Here is a 21,961-nt window from a genome sequence, read left to right as displayed (position 1 = left end):
CCCTTTATTCCAAGTCGACCTTTTCTCTATTTTCTGTTTAGTTAATGCTTACTCCTTTCTATCCAGTCAGTAGAGTGAAAAACCTATCATATTACTCCTTTTCCCATTCACGTTTAATCACTTACTTAAACTTATTATTGGTCCTGCCTTTCTGAGGTCTCTGATATTTGGTCCCACTTCTCCCTATCTACTTTAGATGGATTTTATTAGGTCCTTATCATTTTTTGCTTGGGTGACCTCCTGACTCCCATTTCCTGTATCATTTTCCTTCCTAACTCCCTTGCCACCGCGTTAGTCCTCAGGAGGCATTGTTTTTTTGTTTGTAAGATTTAAGTACAGGCATGCCATTTTCAAGTAGAAGCCCTTAGTGGCTTCCTTTTGTCATCAGGATGCAATGCAAGCTCTGTTCATGATTAAGATTTTGTCCTCTCCAGCTTCCTTATTATGTTCAGTCTGTTTTACTCTACTGTACCATACCCTCTCCCACCACACACACTAACATTTAGCATCCACAGCAACTTACTTGCTAACTAGTGTGTTGTGTCACTTCTTCCATATCTTTATATACTATCCCTTCTATGCGTAGCATGCCCTTGTTTTCTTGATCTGCTTGGCAAACTCATGTTTTTCCTTTTAATTTGTATTTGAAGATCATGCATTTCTTTTTTTTTCCTCTAAGATTTATTTTTATTTATTTTCGAGAGGGAGGGGGAGGGGCAGAGGAAGAAGGGAGAGAGAATCCCAAGCAGACTCCTCTCTCAGTGAGGAGCTTGATGTGGGGCTCAGGCCCAATCCCACGACCCAGAGATGCAATCTGAACCAAAACCAAGAGTCAGGACGCTTAACTGACTGCACCACCCAGGTGCCCTGAAGATTATACATTTCTAAACTATTTTCCTTATGTAAATCTTCTCAAGGCATACTTGTTTGCTTCGAGAATACTTTTTCTGTGGATATCTTACTACTTCTGTCTAACCTACAGTCCCTGGTACACCACCAAAGGAAGTTATTTACTTCCTTTTTTGTGATTCACTCATTTTGTATTTGCTTTGTTTGCATAGGATTGTTAACTTCTATGGGCAAATAGTACCTTATTTTTCTTTGTATTCCCTGCACCTAGCTCAGTGCCCCTCACATTTGGTAGACATTTATTGATTATCACTGAGTTAAGCTGAAATTAATTCAATGACTGATAACTAGTGATTTAATCTGAAGTTACCATTAACTCAAACTAAAATTCCCTAAAATGTAGTTAGATTGATCTATAACAGTTCTCTCTTGTAGACAAATTTTTTTGATAGCCATATGGATGACCTATATCTGACCAAATTTAAGATAGAGATGGTGAGTTGTGTTGATGGTTCATGAGCTGCGTTATTAAAACGGGAACATGAAAGAACTTGGTATTATATGGGGCCCACATGACCAAAGTAAGTGGATTTGGTATGGAAACTTGAGGGTCATTGGATTTCTCAGTGAATTTTGTTTCACTTTGAATCTCTTTCAGTTTTTTTCAGGTGACGGACCAGTTACTTGTATTGATGAACTGTTGTGCTTTCCTTTTAATGTGTTTTCTTAAGAATGGATTCACTCTTATGGAATAGGGAACCCAAATGTGATAGAGTTTGTGCTGTTTGGTTCTTAACTACAAATCTGTACACCAGAAGGTACACGGTTTAGCTTAAAACAGTAACATTCAGAAAGTTCTTTGTTGTTTGTATGACAGTGTATTCTGTGCACGTAGAGTGCATTCATTTGCTATGAAGAATCATCTTAGACCATATTTGTGAAAAACCCTCGGAAAATAATTAGCACTATTTTAACTCTTGGTTAGCTTGAGTTAAGGAGTTCTTCCTTTATGACCTTGAAGCAGTGGCATTTCTTTTTGGAAGGTCTTAAATTCTTTCAGGCACTTGCCACTGAGCCTTGTAGAATATTGTTATTCTGGTATATTCTGTACCTGCTGCTGACTATCTTGTGGTTGTTTCCTAAAACCATTCTTGACCTATGATTGTGCATAAGTAGCTAGCTTGTGCTCTCTCTGTCTCTCTCAAATAAATAAAATCTTAAAAAAAAATAATAAATTTAAAAAGGCCATCATATAGGTCATTGTCATTTATCTTTTGGAAGAGAGCATTGCATTTTTGAATCATTCAGCATGTTTTTTAGTCAACCCCTAGGATGATTAGAATTTGGAGATTAGTAAGAGTCACTTTAGTAAAATTCCTCACTTCTAATGCTTTAGAAAAGTTATCTGACAAAGTCTTTAAGGGCTTTTATGTTTCTTAAATCTAAATCAGAAGACAGGGCCTGGAAATCTTAGCAATGCAATAATGGATGTGAATAAAAGCTGATGTAAACAGTGGTTTTACCTTAAGAGAAAAGAATGTGTCAGTGCAAGTTTGAATGCTTGGAGTCTAGACAGGTGAGACCCAAAGGGTGGGAAGGAAGGGCAGTGACGTTTATTGGGGGCCTCCTTTCTGTTCGTTTCCTTCCCTTGCTGCACTCTAGTTTCTAATAATTTGTAGATTCTTTGGGTTTCCAGTGTATAAATCATATTATCAATGACAGAAGACTTTGAAATTTTTCTTATATTTTCATCTCCTTTACTTTGCTGGCTAAGACATCCAGTACAATCAAATAAAGTTTTTTTAAATTTTTTTTTGCATTTTAAAAATTTTATTATGTTATGTTAATCACCATACATTACATCATTAGTTTTTGATGTAGTGTTCCATGATTCATTGTTTGCGTATAACACCCAGTGCTCCATTTAATACGTGCCCTTAATACCCATCATCAGGCTAACCCATGCCCCCACCCCCTCCCCTCTAGAACCCTCAGTTTGTTTCTCAGAGTCCATAGCCTCTCATGGTTCGTCTCCCCCTCCAGTTTCCCCCCCTTCATTTTTCCCTTCCTACTGTCTTCTTTTTTTTTTTAACATATATTATTTGTTTCAGAGGTACAGGTCTGTGATTCAACAGTCTTACACAATTAACAGTGCACACCATAGCACATACCCTCCCCAGGGTCTATCACCCAGCCACCGCATCCCTCCCACCCTCCACCACTCCAGCAACCCTCAGTTTGTTTCCTGACATTAAGAATTCCTCATATCACTGAGGTCATATGATACATGTCTTTCTCTGATTGACTTATTTCGCTCAGCATAACACCCTCCAGTTCCATCCATATCATTGCAAATGGCAAGATTTCATTCCTTTTGATGGCTGCATAATATTCCATTGTGTATATATACCACATCTTCTTTATCCATTCATCTGTCGATGGACATCTTGGCTCTTTCCACAGTTTGGCTATCGTGGACATTGCTGCTATAAACATCGGGGTGCACGTACCCCTTCAGATCCCTACATTTGTATCTTTGGGCTAAATACCCAGTAGTGCAATTGCTGGGTCATACAGTAGCTCTATTTTCAACTTTTTGAGGAACTTCCATACTGTTTTCCAGAGTGGCTGCACCAGCTTGCATTCCCACCAACAGTGTAGGAGGGTTCCCCTTTCTCTGCATCCCTGCCAACATCTGTCGTTTCCTGACTTGTTAATTTTAGCCATTCTGACTGGTGTGAGGTGGTATCTCATTGAGGTTTTGATTTGGATTTCCCTGATGCCGAGCGATGTTGAGCACTTTTTCATGTGTCTGTTGGCCATTTGGATGTCTTCTTTGGAAAAAATGTCTGTTCATGTCTTCTGCCCATTTCTTGATTGGATTATTTGTTCTTTGGGTGTTGAGTTTGATAAGTTCTTTATAGATTTTGGATACTAGCCCTTTATCTGATATGTCATTTGCAAATATCTCCTCCCATTCTGTCAGTTGTCTTTTGGTTTTGTTGACTGTTTCCTTTGCTTTGCAAAAGCTTTTTATCTTGATGAAGTCCCAATAGTTCATTTTTTGCCCGTGCTTCCCTTGCCTTTGGCGATGTTTCTAGGAAGAATTTGCTGCGGCTGAGGTCGAAGAGGTTGCTGCCTGTGTTCTCCTTTGGGGATTTTGATGGACTCCTGTCTCACATTTAGGTCTTTAACCATTTGGAGTCTATTTTTGTGTGTGGTGTAAGGAAATGGTCCAGTTTCATTCTTTCGCATGTGGCTGTCCAATTTTCCCAACACCATTTGCTGAAGAGACTGTCTTTTTTCCATTGGACATTCTTCCCTGCTTTGTCGAAGATTATATAGTTGAGGGTCCATTTCTGGGCTCTCTATTCTGTTCCATTGATCTATGTGTCTGTTTTTGTGCCAGTATCATACTGTCTTGATGATGACAGCTTTGTAATAGAGCTTGAAGTCCAGAATTGTGATGCCACAAGCTTTGCTTTTCGTTTTCAACATTCCTGTGGCTATTCGGGGTTTTTCTGGTTCCATACAAATTTTAGGATTATTTGTTCCATTTCTTTGAAAAAAGTGGATGGTATTTTGATAGGGATTGCACTGAATGTGTAGATTGCTCTAGGTAGCATTGACATCTTCACAATATTTGTTCTTCCAATCCATGAGCATGGAACATTTTTCCATTTCTTTGTATCTTCCTCAGTTTCTTTCATGAGTATTTTATAGTTTTCGGAGTACAGATTCTTTGCCTCTTTGGTTAGATTTATTCCTAGGTATCTTACGGTTTTGGGCGCAATTGTAAACGGGATCGCCTCTTTAATTTCTCTTTCTTCTGTCTTGTTGTTGGTGTATAGGAATGCCACTGATTTCTGTGCATTGATTTTTATACCCTGCCACCTTACTGAATTCCTGTATGAGTTCTAGCAGTTTTGGGGTGGAGTCTTTTGGGTTTTCCACATAAAGTATCATATCATCTGCAAAGAGTGAGAGTTTGACTTCTTCTACGCCGATTTGGATGCCTTTTATTTCTTTTTGTTGTCTGTTTGCTGTGGCTAGGACTTCTAGTACGATGTTGAATAGCATTGGTGACAGTGGACATCCCTGCTGTGTTCCTGACCTTCGGGGGAAAGCACTCAGTTTTTCCCCATTGAGAATGATATTCACTGTGGGTTTTTCATAGATGGCTTTTATGATATGGAGGTATGTATCCTCTATCCCTATACTCTGAAGAGGTTTGATCAAGAAAGGATGCTGTACTTTGTCAAATGCTTTTTCTGCATCTATTGAGAGGATCATACGGTTCTTGTTCTTTCTTTTATTAATGTATTGTATCACATTGATTTGCGGTTGTTGAACCAACCTTGCAGCCCAGGAATAAATCCCACTTGGTCATGGTGAATAATCCTTTTAATGTACTGTTGGATCCTATTGGCTAGTATTTTGGTGAGAATTTTAGCATCCATGTTCATCAGGGATATTGGTCTGTAATTCTCCTTTTTGATGGGGTCTTTGGTTTGGGGATCAAGGTAATGGTGGCCTCATAAAATGAGTTTGGAGGTTTTCCTTCCATTTCTATTTTTTGGAACAGTTTAAGAAGAATAGGTATTAATTCTTCTTAAATGTTTGGTAGAGGGGCGCCTGGGTGGCTCAGTTGTTAAGAGTCTGCCTTTGGCTCAGGTCATGATCCCAGGGTCCTGGGATTGAGCCCCACATCGGGCTCCCTGCTCAGCGGGAAGCCTGCTTCTCCCTCTCCCACCCCTGCTGCTGGTGTTCTTCTCTCGCTGTCAAAAAAAAAAAAAAAAAGTTTCTAAGATTTCCCCTGGGAAGCCATCTGGCCCTGGGCTCTTGTTTGTTGGGAGATTTTTGATTACTGCTTCAGTTTCCTTAGTGGTTATAGGTCTGTTCAGGTTTTCTGTTTCTTCCTGGTTCATTTTTGGTAGTTTATATATCTCTAGGAATGCATTCATTTCTTCCAGATTATCTAATTTGCTGGCATGTAGTTGCTCATAATATGTTCTTATAATTGTTTGTATTTCTTTGGTGTTGGTTATGATCTCCTCTTTCATTCATGATTTTATTTATTTGGGTCATTTCTCTATTCTTTTTGATAAGTCTGGCCAGGGGTTTATTAATCTTATTAATTCTTTCAAAGAACCAGCTCCTAGTTTCATTGATCTGTTCTAATGTTCTTTTGGTTTCTATGTCATTGATTTCTGCTCTGATCTTTATTATTTCCTCTTCTCCTGTTGGGTGTAGGCTTTATTTGCTGTTCTCTCTCCCAACTCCTTTAGGTGTAGGGTTAGGTTGTATATTTGAGAACTTTCTTGTTTCTTGAGAAAGGCTTGTATTGCTATATACTTTCCTCTTAGGACTTCCTTTGCTGCATCCCAAAGATTTTGAACAGTTTTGTTTTCATTTTCATTTGTTTCCATGAATTTTTTAAATTCTTTAATTTCCTGGTTGACCCATTCATTCTTTAGTAGGATGCTCTTTAGCCTCCATATATTTGAGTTCTTTCCAACTTTCCTCTTGTGATTGAGTTCTAGTTTCAAAGCATTGTGGTCCGAAAATACACAGGGAATGATCCCAGTTTTTTGGTACCGGTTGAGACCTGATTTGTGACCTAGGATATGATTGATTCTGGAGAATGTTCCATGGGCACTAGAGAAGAATGTGTATTCTGTTGCTTTGGGATGGAATGTTCTGAATATATCTGTGAAGTCCATCTGGTCCAGTGTGTCATTTAAAGTCTTATTTCCTTGTTGATCTTTTGCTTAGATGATCTGTCCATTTCAGCGAGGGGGCGTGTTAAAGTCCCCCACTATTATTGTATTGTTGTCGATGTGTTTCTTTGCTTTTGTTATTAATTGGCTTATATAAGTGGCTGCTCCCATGTTAGGGGCATAGATATTTAAAATTGTTAGATCTTCTTGTTGGATAGACCCTTTAAGTAGGATATAGTGTCGTTCCTCATCTCTTATTATAGTCTTTGGTTTAAAGTCTAATTTGTCTGATATAAGGATTGCCACCCCAGCTTTCTTTTGGTGTCCATTAGCATGGTAAATGGTTTTCCACCCCCTCACTTTCAATCTGGGGGTGTCTTTGGGTCTAAAATGAGCCTCTTGCAGACAACATATTGATGGGTCTTGTTTTTTTATCCAATCTGATAGCCTGTGTCTTTTGATTGGGGCATTTAGCCCATTTACATTCAGGGCAACTATTGAAAAAAATGAATTTAGTGCCGTTGTATTGCCTGTAAGATGACTGTTGCTGTATATTGTCTGTGTTCCTTTCTGGTCTATGTTACTTTTAGGCTCTCTCGTTGCTTAGAGGACCTGTTTCAATATTTCTTGTAGGGCTGGTTTCGTGTTGGCAAATTCCTTTAGTTTTTGTTTGTCCTGGCAGCTTTTTATCTCTCCCTCTATTTTCAATGACAGCCTAGCTGGATATAGTATTCTTGGCTGCATATTTTTCTCATTTAGTGCTCTGAATATATCATGCCAGTCCTTTCTGGCCTGCCAGGTCTCTGTGGATAGGTCTGTTGCCAATCTAATGTTTCTACCATTGTAGTTTACAGACCTCTTGTCCCGAGCTGCTTTCAGGATTTTCTCTTTGTCTCTGAGACTTGTAAGTTTTATTATTAGATGTTGGGGTGTTGACCAATTTTCATTGATTTTGAGGGGGGTTCTCTGTGCCTCCTGGATTTTGATGCCTGCTTCCTTCCCCAAATTAGGGAAGTTCTCTGCTCTAATTTGCTCCAGTATACCTTCTGCCCTCTCTCTCTCTCTTCTTCTGGGATCCCAAATATTCTAATGTTGTTTCATCTTATGGTATCACTTATCTCTCGAATTCTGCCCTCGTGATCCAGTAGTTGTTTATCTCTCTTTTTCTCAGCTTCTTTATTTTCTATCATTTGGTCTTCTATATCACTACTTCTCTCTTCTGTCTCATTTATCCTAGCAGTTAGAGCCTCCATTTTTGATTGCACCTCATTAATAGCCTTTTGATTTCGACTTGGTTAGATTTTAGTTCTTTTATTTCTCCAGAAAGGGTTTCTCTAATATCTTCCATGCTTTTTTCAAACCCAGGTAGTATCTTTATTATTGTCTTTCTGAACTCTAGTTCTGACATCTTACTAATGTCCGTATTAATTAGGTCCCTAGCAGTTGGTACTGCCTCTTGTTCTTTTTTTTGAGGTGATTTTTTCCATCTTGTCACTTTGTCCATAGGAGAATAGATGAATGAGAGAACAAAATGCTAACAGGGTAACAACGACCCCAGAAAAATAAACACTAAACAAATCAGAAGAGACCTGAAACTGGGGGAAAAGAAAGGGAAAGAAAGAAAAAAGAAAGAAAAAGAGAAAGATTAAAAAAAAAAGAATATGATTAAATATGATCATATGAATAGATCAGTGCCACACGCTACATTTTGGGTATATTTTGGTCTGTTAGAAGAAACTGCCTCCCAAAATTTTAAAGAATGAAAAGCTTATATATGTACAAAAATAAGGGTAAATACGGTGAAGGGATGGAATATGACTGTAAAGATGAAAATTAAAATAGATTTTATAAAAGGAATTGATAAGAAGTTGGTTGAAAAAAGAAAAAAGAGAAATAAAAAAAAAAAGAGAATGTGATCAGGCAGGAGACTAGAACAAAAGCCATACACTAGAGATATAGGGTATATTTTAGTCTGTTAGAAGAAACTGTATCCCAAAATTTTAAAGAGAGAACAACTTATATATATATATACCAAAAATAAAGTTAACTACTATGAAGGGATAGAATGTGACTCTAAAAATGAAAAATAAAAAAGATTTTTAAAAAAGGGATTGATAAGATGGCTGAAAAAGGGAAAAAGAAAAATTCAAAAAAAAAAAAAGGAAATTAAAAAAATTAACTTTGAAAGACTAAAGAATCATGGTAAAAGAGCCATGAATTCTATGTGCAGTATTCTCCTAGCGCCGGAGTTCTGCCGTTCTCATTGATCGGTAAATTTGTTCTTGGCTGGTGGTTCTTGCTGATCTTCTGGGGGAGGGGCCTGTTGCCGTGGTTCCCAAATGTCTTTGCCGGAGGCGGAATTGCCCCGCCCTTGCCGGTCCGGGCTAAGTAATCAGCTCTGGTTTGCTCTCCAGAGCTTTTGTTCCTTGCAAGCTTTCCGTGAAAATGGCGGCCTCCCAGTCTCCACCCCGGAGGAGCCGAGAACTCGGGGCCCACTCCTCAGTGCGCCCCCAGAGAAAAGCAGTCAATCACTCCCGTCTCCCCGGTCTCCGGCCACACTCCGTGCTCACCCGGCCTGTGACCGAGTGTTTCTGTCTCTGGCACACAACCCTTTGTGGAGTCTCCAAACCCAGCAGATCCCTGCGGTGCACTCCCGCACCCTTCCTCCCAGGGGAGAAAGGGGAGTCTCCCCGGATCTGCCGCTTGTTGGGTCCCTGCTGGAGGAGCAGTGGCCCGACTGTGCCATGGATCACGGTTTATGGCAACCCTGAGCTGAAAGCCCACTCCTCGGCTCCGTCTGTGCAGCCGGCTTCCCCGCTGCGATACCTGGGAGCTCTGCCGCACTCAGGCACCCCCTTCTTCCTGTGACCTCGAGGGTCCTGAGACCACACTGTCCTGTGAGGGTTCCACCCCCCGCTTAGCCACCCGAGTGACGTCCCTCAGCGGAGCAGATTTCTAAAAGTCCGATTTTGTGCTTGGCTACTCTATCACTTGCCAGAAGTGGCTGACGGAGGCCCCCTCCCCTATCGTCTATCCTCCCGAATATTGCCTCGGATTCACTTCTCCGCACGTCCTACCTTCCAGAAAGTGGTTGCTTTTCTGTTCAGAGAGTTGCTGCTATTCTTTTCTTCCATCTCCTGTTGAGTTCGTAGGTGTTCAGAATGGTTTGATCCCTATCCAGCTGAATTCCTGGGACCAGATGAAATTTAGTTCTCCTACTCCTCCGCCATCTTGCTCCTCCTCCCTCAACGTTTTGATGGTGAGCTTTCTTATTTGTTTCCCTCATGTTGAAGGAATGCTTCTACAGTTTCACTATTAAGATTGCTATTTGCTATAGGTTTTGGAAGGTATTTTTTATTAGGTTGATAAAGTTCTCTTTTTCTCCTTTGCTATAAGGTTTTATTTTTTTTAACAATTTTATTTTTTAAGTAATCTCCTCCACCCACGTTGGGACTTGAACTCACAACCCTAAGAGCAAGAGTTACAGGCTTTCCGACTGAGCCAGCCAGGCGCCCCTTGCTATAAGGTTTTAAAATCAGGAATGGATGTTGAATTTTATCACTTTACTCTTCTGTTTCTACTGAGTGATTTATATAATTTTTATTCTTTAATAATAGGTAAATTACATGGATAGAATTTTCTAATGTTAAGCTATTCTTGTTTCTGGGATAAGTTCAATTACTTATGATGAATTATTTTTTTCTATGTTTTATTGTTGCTGATTAACTTTGCTGGTATTTTAATTAAAAAAAAATCTGTGTTGTGAATGAACTTAGTCTGTGATTGTCCCTTTTCCATAGTAATCATTCAGTTCTGTTTTGGACATGTCGAATTGGAGGCGTTTGGCAAATAGTCGATGGCAGCGTCTTACATATTGTTAGAAATTTGGATTTGGAGTACTTAGTAACCTGGTAAAGGCTGACCATATATACATATGTGTATGTATTTTTTTTTGTTATAATAGTTGAGAAAATACAGTTGGTTGGTGTTGAATCGGAAGAGTACATAGAGTGAGAACAGAAGTGGGGATGGAATATGACATTTTGGGGGCCGATTGATCATGGTAAAGCCAGTGATCAGCAGTTTGTTGGAAAGGCAAGTGTGAGGAAGAGGTGGTTTCAAAGGATGGATAAACTTTGTTATCAGTTTTTAACTGTGATGGATAAAAGAGCGATGTGAGGTTAAGGTAAGTAGAAATAGCAAGTGTAGTGCTTTTGAAAAAGTATAGTGATAGAAGGAAGGGGGACACCAGTGATGGTGGAGACAGGCAGTTTTGAGGGAAGTTTTTATTGATTTATTTTTAAGGACGGATGAGACTTTATGTTTCTTAGGTGAAGAGTAGAGAGGGAGAGAGTATTTGTCTATCTGCCTAAATCTTTGCCAAACAAGATTTCAATGTAATTTTATGTATCCTTATGTAATGGAGGATTGTATTTGCCCTTCAGAATGTTTCCAAACATGACTTATTTTAATACTCTAATTGGAGAGGGAAATTTGTTCCCTGGTTAGTTTCTTTCTGGCAAATCAGCTCTCAGATACTAGTGAAAGCCTCAGGGAAAGAGATCATTTAGGTTGGAGAGTGTGTGGTTCAGTTAATATTAGGTCATTTTACCAAACATAAAAGTCATAAAACAACAGTGGCTTAATAAGCAAGATAAAAGCTTATTTGTGATCACACAAATTCTATAGGGCGGTTTCAGTAAGGGAGGCTGAGAAATAGAGTTTTATTTTTAGCAGGAGCATGTGTTTAGCTAAAAAGTGAGGGCTGTAGGATGAAAGAAAAGGGGAGAAAAGGTTGAGAAATAGTGTTTGTATCTACACAGTTAGAGACAAACTCTTAAATACAATTCATCTTTTATATGAAAGGCGCTATTTGCATAAATGTTTAAGAAGTCCAAATGCGTATGCTTATGTCTAGGCTCTCTACTTACTAGCTCTGTGACCCTGAACAAATCACTTAATTTTTCTCTTTGTGCCTTAGTATTTTTCTAATAAGATGGAGAACAGTGCTTAATAGAGGGTACCTCATAAATTGGTGTGAGAATTAAATAAGATAATCTAAGTCATTGACTAAACCAGTGTCTTATATGATTTAAGCCACAACAATTGTTGTCATTTGCCTTTGCTTTTCAAGGACCAAGGGTGCATGGAGGGACAAAACAAAACAAGAAAACAACAACAAAACCTTATATTATATATAGGGTATCAAAAGTGAGTTAAATATTACACATTAACATGTAATTGAAAAAAGCAATTTCAGATCTCATGAGAACCTGTATATGTAAGACTGGATTTTATTGGAAGCCTTGGAAGGTGCCCAGAGTTAGCCCAACTTCAAAGTTTAGGTCCCAGTTCTACACAAGACCGCCTCACTTCTGACACCACCTGCAATTTTAGGGGTCTCCCACAACCACCATCAGGTTTGATAATTTGCTAGCACTCATAGAACTTACTGAAAGGAGTTACACTCACGAAAGGATTGTAGATTACAGGGAAAGGATAGAGGTTACAGTCAGCCAAAGGAGGAAGCACATTGGATAAAGTCCAGGAAGGTTCCAGATGTGGAGCTTCTAGTGTCCTGTCCTTGTGAACTCAGGACATTACTGTCCTCCCCTCAGAGTGTGCCAGTACATATTGCTAACCAAGTAAGCTTGTTTAAGCTTTGGTGTCCAGAGTTTTTATTGAGGCTTTGTTGTGTAGGCATGATTAATTGATTGCCCACATGATTGAACTCAGTCTCAGTAAAACTGACCCAGAACCCTCACCCTAAGTCATATGGTTGATGTTTCTAGGGTGGCCAGCGTTGACTCTAGGACTATCAGATGTGGCCAACCCCGCCCTAAGATTGGGTGCGGCCAGCACTCACCGTAAACAAGGACACTTTAGTCAGATATGAAAGATTACCTCCTAGAAGTTGAGGACAGAGGCCAGACTTCTCTTTGGACGTGGCCAGATTCTTTACTACACAGAAAGATACAAGGCACTGATGGAAACATACACAAGTGCAAGTTCAACATGATTCTCTGTTGGAGATATCAAAGTTAAAAAAAAAATCTTAAAAATACATAACTAAAAGATCAACTAGGGGAAAATAAACATCCAAAAGAGTTGATTCAGCTGGTGTACTTGCAAATCTAGAAATTTGGCCACTAAAAATTTGAGGAGCCCCTTGAAAGGAGGAGCTCAAAAATAAAAGTTTGATATATATATAGAGAAGAAAACTGTGAGAGAGGTTAGGATGTTTGAGATAATTAATGGGTTACAATTTACTAAGTACTTTTATTTACCTTGGATACCACTAGCCAAGTGGTGTAGTCGGGGTAGTACCCAGAAAGTACTGATCTTGTGGTTTTTAGTGATTTGTGTCAGATTGCAGAGTAAGTCGGGGCAGAGCTGGAAAGAGAATTGTCTCCTGGCTTTTGGATTAAGTACTTTTACCTTAAGTACTTTTTCTCCTCAACTATAAAATGATTCTTCTTGGCACCCAGTTAACGGGAGGTCCAACTCAATTCCTTGAACCCTGGAGTTCCTCTTGAGGACTAGATTGGTCTTTCTTTGAACTCCAGTTCATGGTGGTTATTCTGTGGTGACTGTACTCACTAAACTGCTAAACAAATAATTATTTTTGAGGGACAAATGCAAATTTATAGGTCTTTTGATTTTCAAAATATTTTTGAATAAGACTGCACAATATTGGAACAGTATAGTCCTGCTGAACAATGTTTGGATGCCATAACAGTAACTCAAGTGGGGTAAAGTGACTGGGGGCTTTCCTATAGAGTACTAAAATTTAGAGGGTTCAATTTTTTATTTTTAAAAATAATTATTAAAAATTGTGTAATTTGAAAATTGTTTACATATATAGGTTGCTCTCAAGTATACTTCACTTTTAGAGAAATAATTGATATTAGCATTTAATTAGTAAAATAGTAAATGAAAATAGGCTTCCCTGCACTCATGCCCGTTATGCCTTTTATTTCTAAGGTAATGCTGAAGGCCCCAGCTGCCATTATGGACATATGGGCAAAGGAATCAGGGATGGGAAAGGGAGGGCACACCTCTCTGCTAGTTCTGTGGGAGGCTGGCCACATTTTAAGAGCATTTGGTGCCCTCTCAATCCTTGTAGGTTTGCCCAGAAGCTGTTATGTCATTCGGTGCAGGGATGCTGAGAAGTTGCAAGATGTCCCTGGGTATTGGTCCCTGGTTCCTGAGGACACTGATGTTATCCTAGATCATTAAATGACACTGTGTGTGTGTGTGTGTGTGTGTGTGTGTGTGTGTGTGGTGAGGAAGAGGATAGGTGGTAAGGGAAGGAAGGAACCTTAAGTTGATAAGGACTTTTCTGTACTCTTAGACTCATGTGTCATCCACTCCTCACAACAGTCTTGCAAGGTTGGTGGGGATACTCTTCACAGATGGGAAAAGGAGGCTCAGAGAGGTGACATACATCTAATGTCACACAGCAAAAAAGTAGCGGGTTCTACCAAAGGCTTAGTTGGTTGATGGCATAGTTTGAGGACATTCATCTATGACAGTGTGTTTCATGGCATGCTAAAAGGGGTGTGTGCAGAAAAGGGGAATGTGACTAAAAAAGGTTGGGCAATGTTATGCTAGGCACCTTTATTGCAGAACTTCTCAGAGCCTTTAAAATACCCATGTGCATTGTGAAGCTTTCGAGAGGGACATAGAATGTGTTGTGGCCTGTATTTCTTCCCCACCATTAGGGTGGGCTCTAGAAAGTGGCATGTAATATCCACTGTTTGTGGAGGTTCACTGGTGGGTGAGGATGCTTCCACAGTGATGGCACAGATGAGCCGTTGCAAACATGGTAGGGGCTTCCATGTGCCATTCAGTGGTAACATGATGCTTGGAGCTAGAAAGGGAAAGCATGGTTCCCAGTAGAGACTCTCCCAGTCGTCATCAGGACAGAAACTGCCCTTGAAAGAACCAGTGGTTCCTGTTTGATGTTACTCTTCTTTGGGACTTAGTCCCAGGCCTTCTGCTTTCCTCACTCTGTGTGCATTGTTTGCTCGCTGAGTGAGGGAGTTGGGAACATTCTTAGGTGGAAGTGACAGAACACCTAACTGGTTCAGCTCCACAGAATCTGAAATCTGGGGACTGGCAGTTGAAGGCCCTGGTAGCAGCCTCATGATATCAGTAGCACTTTACGGCTTTCTTTTCTTTCCTGAACCATGTTGGCCATTTATCCCCAGGCCTTTTGTCTGCAAGATGGCTGTCACAGCTTTAGGCATCACAACCACAGCTGAAGACAGGAGTAGGTATTTGGGTAGGTTTGGTCTTAGTAGCTAACAGGCCCTTTTCTCAAATGGCTCTGTCCATTTTTTAATCCCAAAAGGAAAATATTTCCCAGTAGCCCTCCTTTGTCTCTTTGGTTGGAATAGGGTTATGTGATCACCCCTAGCTGCAGGGGCATTTGAGAAAGACTTGGTTGACATAGACACATTTATTATTCCTGGCCTAGGCACAGTGTTTCTCTGTTGGGAAGGAGAGGGAAGGGTGCTGGAAGGCTGATGATGCCCTCTTTTGCCTGAGTCTTCTGAACAGATCAGCCCAGAATTGCTCATGAATTCACTTAGGGGACAACCTTGGTTTCTCCTTGCTGCATTCTTCCCACCTCCAGTCTGTCTGGAGGCCCCACGGATTCTTTCTCCCTACCCTCAAGTGCCCCTGTGTTTGCCCTGACTGTCTTTGTTGCGTTCTCTCCTGTTTCCCTCATCAGCCCCTTCTTACTGCTAGCAATCCAGTATTTTTTTTTTTTTTTAAGATTTTATTTATTTATTTGACAGAGACAGAGATAGCGAGAGCAGGAACACAAGCAGGGGGAGTGGGAGAGGGAGAAGCAGGCTTCCTGCTGAGCAGGGAGCCCGATGCTGGGCTCGATCCCAGGACCCTGGGATCATGACCTGAGCCGAAGGCAGATGCTTAATGACTGAGCCACCCAGGCGCCCTCCAGTATTTTTTTCTAAACATTTAACATTTTATTTTTAGGGGTGCCTGGGTGGCTCAGTCATTAAGCATCTGCCTTTGGCTCAGGTCATGATCCCAGGGTTTTGGGATAGAGCCCCACACCGGGCTCCCTGCTCAGCAGGAAGCCTGCTTCTCCCTCTCCCACTCTGCCTGCTTGTGTTCCCTCTCTCTCTGTGTCTCTCTCTGTGAAATAAATAAATAAAATCTTTAAAAAAAAAATAACATTTTATTTTTAATATTAGACTGTAAATTGATATTTTTCCCTTGATGTTCTGTGATTTTTAAACACATGTACATATTCCCATAATCACTATAATTAGGTTACATAACAATGCTTTCATCCCCCCGAAATTCTCGTGTGTTATTCCTTTATAGTTAACCCCCCCCATCCATAACTCCTGGCAACCACTGATCTACTCACCATCCTTATATTTTTGTTTTTTTGAGAATGTCACGTAAAGAATAATGTGGAATGTAACCTTTTGAGATTGGCTTCTTTCACTCACATAGTAATACCTTTGAAATTCATTCAAGTGTGTATGAATAGTTTCTTTTTATTGCTAGTAGTATTCCATAGTGTGGCTAGACCACAGTATAAACAGTGGTTTGTTTATTTACTTGTTGAAGGACCCCTGGGTTGTTTCCAGTTTTTGCCTATTATGGGTAAAGTTGTTATAAACGTTTTTGTATGGGATTTTTCCTCCAATTTTTAGAAATTGTGGTAAAATACATATAACATTTATCACTTTAACTATTTTTAAGTGTACAGTGCATTGATATTAAATACACTCATATTGTTTGTGTAACCATCTCCAGAACTCTTCTTCTTGCAAAACTGAAACTCTACCCATTAAACAATAACTTCCCATTTCCCTTTCTTCCCCCATCCTCTGGCAACCACCATTCTACTTTCTATGGATTTTGGTTATCCTAAGTATCTCATTGAAGTGGAATCATACAGTACTTGTCCTTTTGTGATGGGCTTATGTATAGGTTTTTGTGTGAATGTAAGTCTTCACTCCTCCAGGATAAATGTCCAGTGCAGTTGCTGAATTTTGTGATAGTTGCATGTTGAATTTCTTAAGAAACTGCTGACCTTTTCCAGAGTGGCTGTACCATTTTCTTTTCCCACCAGCAATGTTATAGGTCCAGCTGTCTGCAGAGTTTGAATTAAATTTCTGAAAAGGTGACTCTGGTGACTACTGAGTTAGATATTTACCCTTAGAGCAGTCATCATTGGCTGATGTGGAAAATAGTAACTACCACTCCTGTATTTATTCACGTGGATTGGGGTAGAAGTGGAGAGAAGATTGAGCTCTCACAAAAGTAGGCTGGAAAAAAAAACAAAACAAAAGTAGGCCGGGGTAGAAAACCCAGTAGGTGTCCACTGTGGTAGTGGTGTCCAAACCTGTGTGCATACCAGAATTCATCAGAGGAGCTCTTCATAATACACAGTCATGGGTTTCATACAGACCTACTGAATTGGAATCTGTATTTTTAACAAGGGTTCAAGAGAGCTCTCTTAAACAATTCCCACAGCAGTTGGGAATTGTTGTGTTTTGAGATCTATAGTATTTTCAAAATGTAAAAGTTTTAGAAGCATATCATGTACTATATAATAAATGAAAAATTTCCCTAGCTCTTCTCTTTTCCACTTATCTCTTTCCTTGACCCTATATTTATATTTTTGTACCCTCCCCATACTTAATTCTATTTTTAATTTTCTTTCCCCCATCAAGTTTTCTCTCTGGTTGCTTTCTCTTTCCCTCTCCCTTTTCTTTCCCCCTCTTCTTTTTCATTTGTCTTCTGATAAGTTACTGATTGCTCTTTTATCTGTTCTCACTGGGTCCTGCAATTATAACTTTCTTTCTCGGTTCCCTCTTCTTCCACCTTGTAAAGTGTTTGGTCTTCAGCATCCAGGGCTCATACCAAGTTATATTTATCCTATTTGGGCAGATAGATCTGAGTCTCTCTCACAGATCATCCTTACCTTTTAATGGCCGGAGTAGAAAACATCTATTAGGGTTTGGTGGAGGAAACTTTAAATTTTATGTTCAAAGATTGAGGTTCTTAAGGATCATTCTTACCAGTCTTTTTTTATTCTCCTCTTATAGGGAAGAAGAGGAACGTTTGAGAAATAAAATTCGAGCTGATCATGAGAAGGCCCTGGAAGAAGCAAAAGAAAAATTAAAAAAGTCGAGGGAGGAAATTCGAGCAGAAATTCAGACAGAGAAAAATAAGGTAGTCCAAGAGATGAAGACAAAAGAGAAGAAGCCACTGCCGCCAGTCCCTATACCAAATCTAATAGGAATAAATGGTGGAGACCCAGAAGATAATGACATAAGAAAGAAAAGGGAAAAAATTAAAGAGGTAATAAAACAGATTTATGATGTGGAGTGGTTATGGTGTTTGACTGGATTTAAATATATATGCATTTGTATCATCTATGGTGTCATACTTTGTTCTTGTTTGTTTTGGGGTCATGGTCATAGTTCAGATTCCAAGTTGGCAATAAGGGCTCGAACTTTCTTAATATGGATTATAGTATCATTATTGGACACTTAAAATTTTGATATAATGTTGTTTGGATCATTATACCACTGTTGAGAGAGCTTTTGATATTCAACATTTTATAAATAATGTAGAATAGATCTGTAAATAATTTATCATTGAATAAGAAATTTCTGAAGTGTTTAGTTACAAGGGACTCTGCTAGATACTATGCAAATCTCCTCATAAACATGCCTCTGAAGAATTAGCATTATATCTGCCATCTTTTAAAGAATAGGTCATGAAACCCTTGACCCATACTGCAGATATCTTCCAGAGTCTCAAAGGATTGAAGAATGGGGAACAATTGACCTCCGCATTCTTTAAATTGTTTAGTTTCAGAAGTCTTTCAATTTGTTATTCTAGGAATTACTTGGAGATAAAGAGAATGCCAGAGCCTGTGTGTGTCGGGGAGGGGGGGGGGGTAGGCGGAATTTAGTGAATATTACAGTTAAGTTTTGTTAGTTAGAACTGCTGATCCTTGGTAGAGTTTGCCTGTTGTACCGCCTGTGAAGAAAAAGATTTTGTCAGGTTGTAACAGTATCAGCAATGTTTCAAAAGGATTGTGTATCATAAAATAAGACAGAAGTTTAGTTCAAATAGTTAAATATCTACTTGGATGTATTCTAGTAATGAATATGAAAGATTTAGCAGGTACTTTAAGCTTGGCCTTATGAATTATTGTGAGACCTTGACCTTGATGGAATCAAAATAGAGCTGTACTCTGATGGTACCTCAGCTCTGGAGTCTCTTTTATGTGCTGGCTGCTAAAGGCACTTTCTTTGGACCGTATTGGGAAAACATTGATAGATTTTTTTTTTTTTTTGAGATGACTGACCTGTTATTTTTTTAGATGTCATTAGAATTTATTGAAATACCTTCTTATGTACATAATAATTCAAGTAACAGTGTGTGTTTAGGGGACTCCCAAGACCACCCACAGCCTCAGTGATTTGGCAAAGCTGTTGATTTCATGGTTTTGGTTTATTACAGCAGTAGCATTCGGATTAAAATTAGTAATAGAAAAGGCCCATATGACGGAGTCCAGGAGACACCAGATGCAAGTTTCTAGCTGTCCTCTTCCAGTGGACTCTCCCAGAAGTGATGTGTGGTAAGGAAGTATCACCAACCAGGGAAGTTAACCCGAGCCCTGGTGTCCAGGGTTTTTATTTGAGGTTCATTATGTAGGCGTGGCTGACCTTAGTTCTCCAACACCTCTAAAGGTCAGGCTGATACCATGTGGCCCAAGGCCCCCACCATAAATCACATTGTATGGGTAAACTGTCTGACGTGGCCCAAGGCTACACTTAAACGAAGATACTCCAAAAGGCAGGATAATAAGATTTAGTGGTTATTTTCCAGGAGTCTGGCACAGGCCAAATCTTTTTTTGGGATGTATAGGATTTGGACAACCCAGACCTGGTGAGTTAACCCTTTAGAGCACACCATAATATCCAGTGTTCTTACAAGTCAACACGAAACATATTAAGGCCTCCTGTATAGGCTCCTATTAAACATTATGGTCACTGGCTTAGCACGCAGAGAAAGTTGAAACTTAAGCTCATAGGGGAAGAAACTAACAAGAGGCAAGGTGATGTGAACTGAAGGATACCTGAAAGTTTGAAGAATTAGAGACATTGTTTACTTCTGAAGGCAGGGGTATAAAATGAAGTTGGAAAGGGATTATTTGAAAATTTTAAAAAGTGCTCTTAACTCCTACATCCCCAGTTCTCCAGCTTAGGCATCCTAGCTGCTGTCTTCCCTTCCCCAAAAGAAGACTAAAGTGTACTTTTGGAGGGATAAATTAGAGGAGGTCTGGATTTGGGGAAAACCAGTTATGGCTGAGGGACAACACAAAAAAGGTGGTTAGGGTGGAGGGAATTAAGTGAAAAGTGTTCTGAATATTGAGACCACTTTCTCCTGCTCAGCTCTCAGAGTTCTTGCAGCCAGGTTTTTATATTCAGTAAGTGGAAGATGGGAGGACTTCTCTCCAGAGGGACTGGCCCAAGAGAAAAGACCTTCACTGTTCCTCAGTGAAAAACCCCTCGGTTTCACCTGTGCTCCCTAAGATGAGGCTCAACTCAAGTTTTGCTCATTCACTGGCAGCATTTAATTATCTTGTAAGTGCTTCCCTCTCATGTGAAGAACAAACCAAAGATGACCAGGTGTTTCAGGAAAGTTTCTCACAGCAAAACAGATGAAGAATTCAGGAACTCAGAGAATACAGAAACAATACAGGGGGGACAAAAAAATAACAAAAAAGAATTAACATCATTGGAGTGACAAAAAATGGAACTCATAAAATGAGAACAGTAAGCTATGAAAAGGAACATTTGCAGAATATGAAGGAGCTCTTAGAAATTAAAAAATACGATAGAATTTTAAAATTCAGTAGAAGAGTTGGAAGATAAAATTGAGCAAATCTCTCAGTAGAACAAAGAGATGAGCAAACAAAGTAAGATCAGTCAGGAACATCTAACAAGTGATTAGATGAGGAAAATAGAGAAGAAGTCAATTTAAGAAAATTGGCTAAACCTAAAGAATGTGAGTTTACAGATTGAAAAAAACCTACCAACAATGAGCGCAAAAAAAAAATAGGAAAAAAAAAGACTCCTTCTGAAATTTTAGAAAAACAGGCATTCAAAAACGAGCCTAAAAATTTACAGAGGAAAAAAAAGTTTCCACTCAAAAGATGGGATTGTATATAATGGCACCTCAGATTCCTCAACGATAATATTGGAAACTGGAAGAGAGTGGAGCAATGGCTTAGAAAGAATTATATATTCAGCCAAATTGTGAATCAAATCTGAGGGTAAATTTAGTCATTTTCTCAGATTGCTACTGGAAACTATGCTTCAGCACAAAAATAGGAAGAGAAGAGATTTTGGCAACAAGGGATCTGTCACTAGAGAGAGAAAGGAAGGGCATTCTCAGGACTCTGAATAAGGGACTCAGCAGGGTGACTGCTGTGCTTCAGGCAGAGAGAACAGAAGTTGAGGTTAGAGCAGGAGGGATAGCTTCAGGAAGTTTATATCAGGATAAAATGGAACTGATAGTTTATCTGATGTGTTTGATTATACTGAGACAAGTTTTTGAAGCTCAAGTACAATTTGGAAGTAAATTCAGAATTGTTACATTAAAAACCTAAGTAAACAAAAAGACCCAAGCCCTCAGACAAGTAATTAAAAGCAGGAAAAACAAAAGTTGCCTGAAGTAATATAATAATTATAAGAAAAACTTGTTGTTAATTGCAGTGGGAGGATGTGGGGCAGGGAAATATATGTGGGGAAGTGTTATGTGGAGGTGGTGGTATAAAAGAGCTAAATTATCTGAACTATAGGGGAATATAGTACATACCTAAACCTTTTTTTAAAAATCAAGAAATAGCACTATAAACTCCATTTCAAGATATAGTGATAAATAGAGGAACAGGTGAAGGGTGCCTGGGTGGCTTAGTCAGTTAAACAGCTGCCTTTAGCCCAGGTCATGTCCTGATCCCAGGGTCCTGGGATCGAGTCCCATGTAGGGCTCTCTGCTCAGCTGGGAGCCTGCTTCTCCCTTTCTCTCTGCCTGCCGCTCCCCCTGCTTGTGCTCACTCTCTCTCTCTCTGCCAAATAAATAAAATCTTTAAAAAAAATTGAGCTTTTTGAGACATGATATGTATAAAATAAAATGTACCTATTTTAAGAGTACTGCTTATTGATGGGTTTTGACAGATGTACATACCTGCATAACAACTATTATCAAGATGTTTATAATCTCAAACGTTTTTCTTGTGCCCCACTCTGGTCAGTCCACCCGATTCCTTGGTCCCAGGCAACCACTGATCTACTTTTAGTCATTATAGATGAAGT

General features: G+C 39.5%; 1 protein-coding gene across 3 annotated transcripts in view; it reads left to right on the top strand.

Moving 5' to 3' along the window:
* MAN1A2 (mannosidase alpha class 1A member 2) overlaps positions 1-21,961 on the top strand; it is a 234,765-nt gene that overhangs the window by 65,564 nt on the left and 147,240 nt on the right. For all 3 annotated transcript variants that reach the window (XM_032420671.1, XM_032420653.1, XM_032420663.1), the window contains exon 2: positions 17,672-17,927. In XM_032420671.1, the coding sequence (XP_032276562.1) occupies positions 17,672-17,927 (256 nt within the window). The remainder of the gene's footprint in view (positions 1-17,671; positions 17,928-21,961) is intronic.

This window comes from Phoca vitulina, unplaced genomic scaffold, assembly GCF_004348235.1.
Source record: "Phoca vitulina isolate PV1807 unplaced genomic scaffold, GSC_HSeal_1.0 scaffold2, whole genome shotgun sequence".
Taxonomy (NCBI): Eukaryota; Metazoa; Chordata; class Mammalia; order Carnivora; family Phocidae; genus Phoca; species Phoca vitulina.
This window is presented reverse-complemented; position numbering and strand designations above follow the sequence as displayed.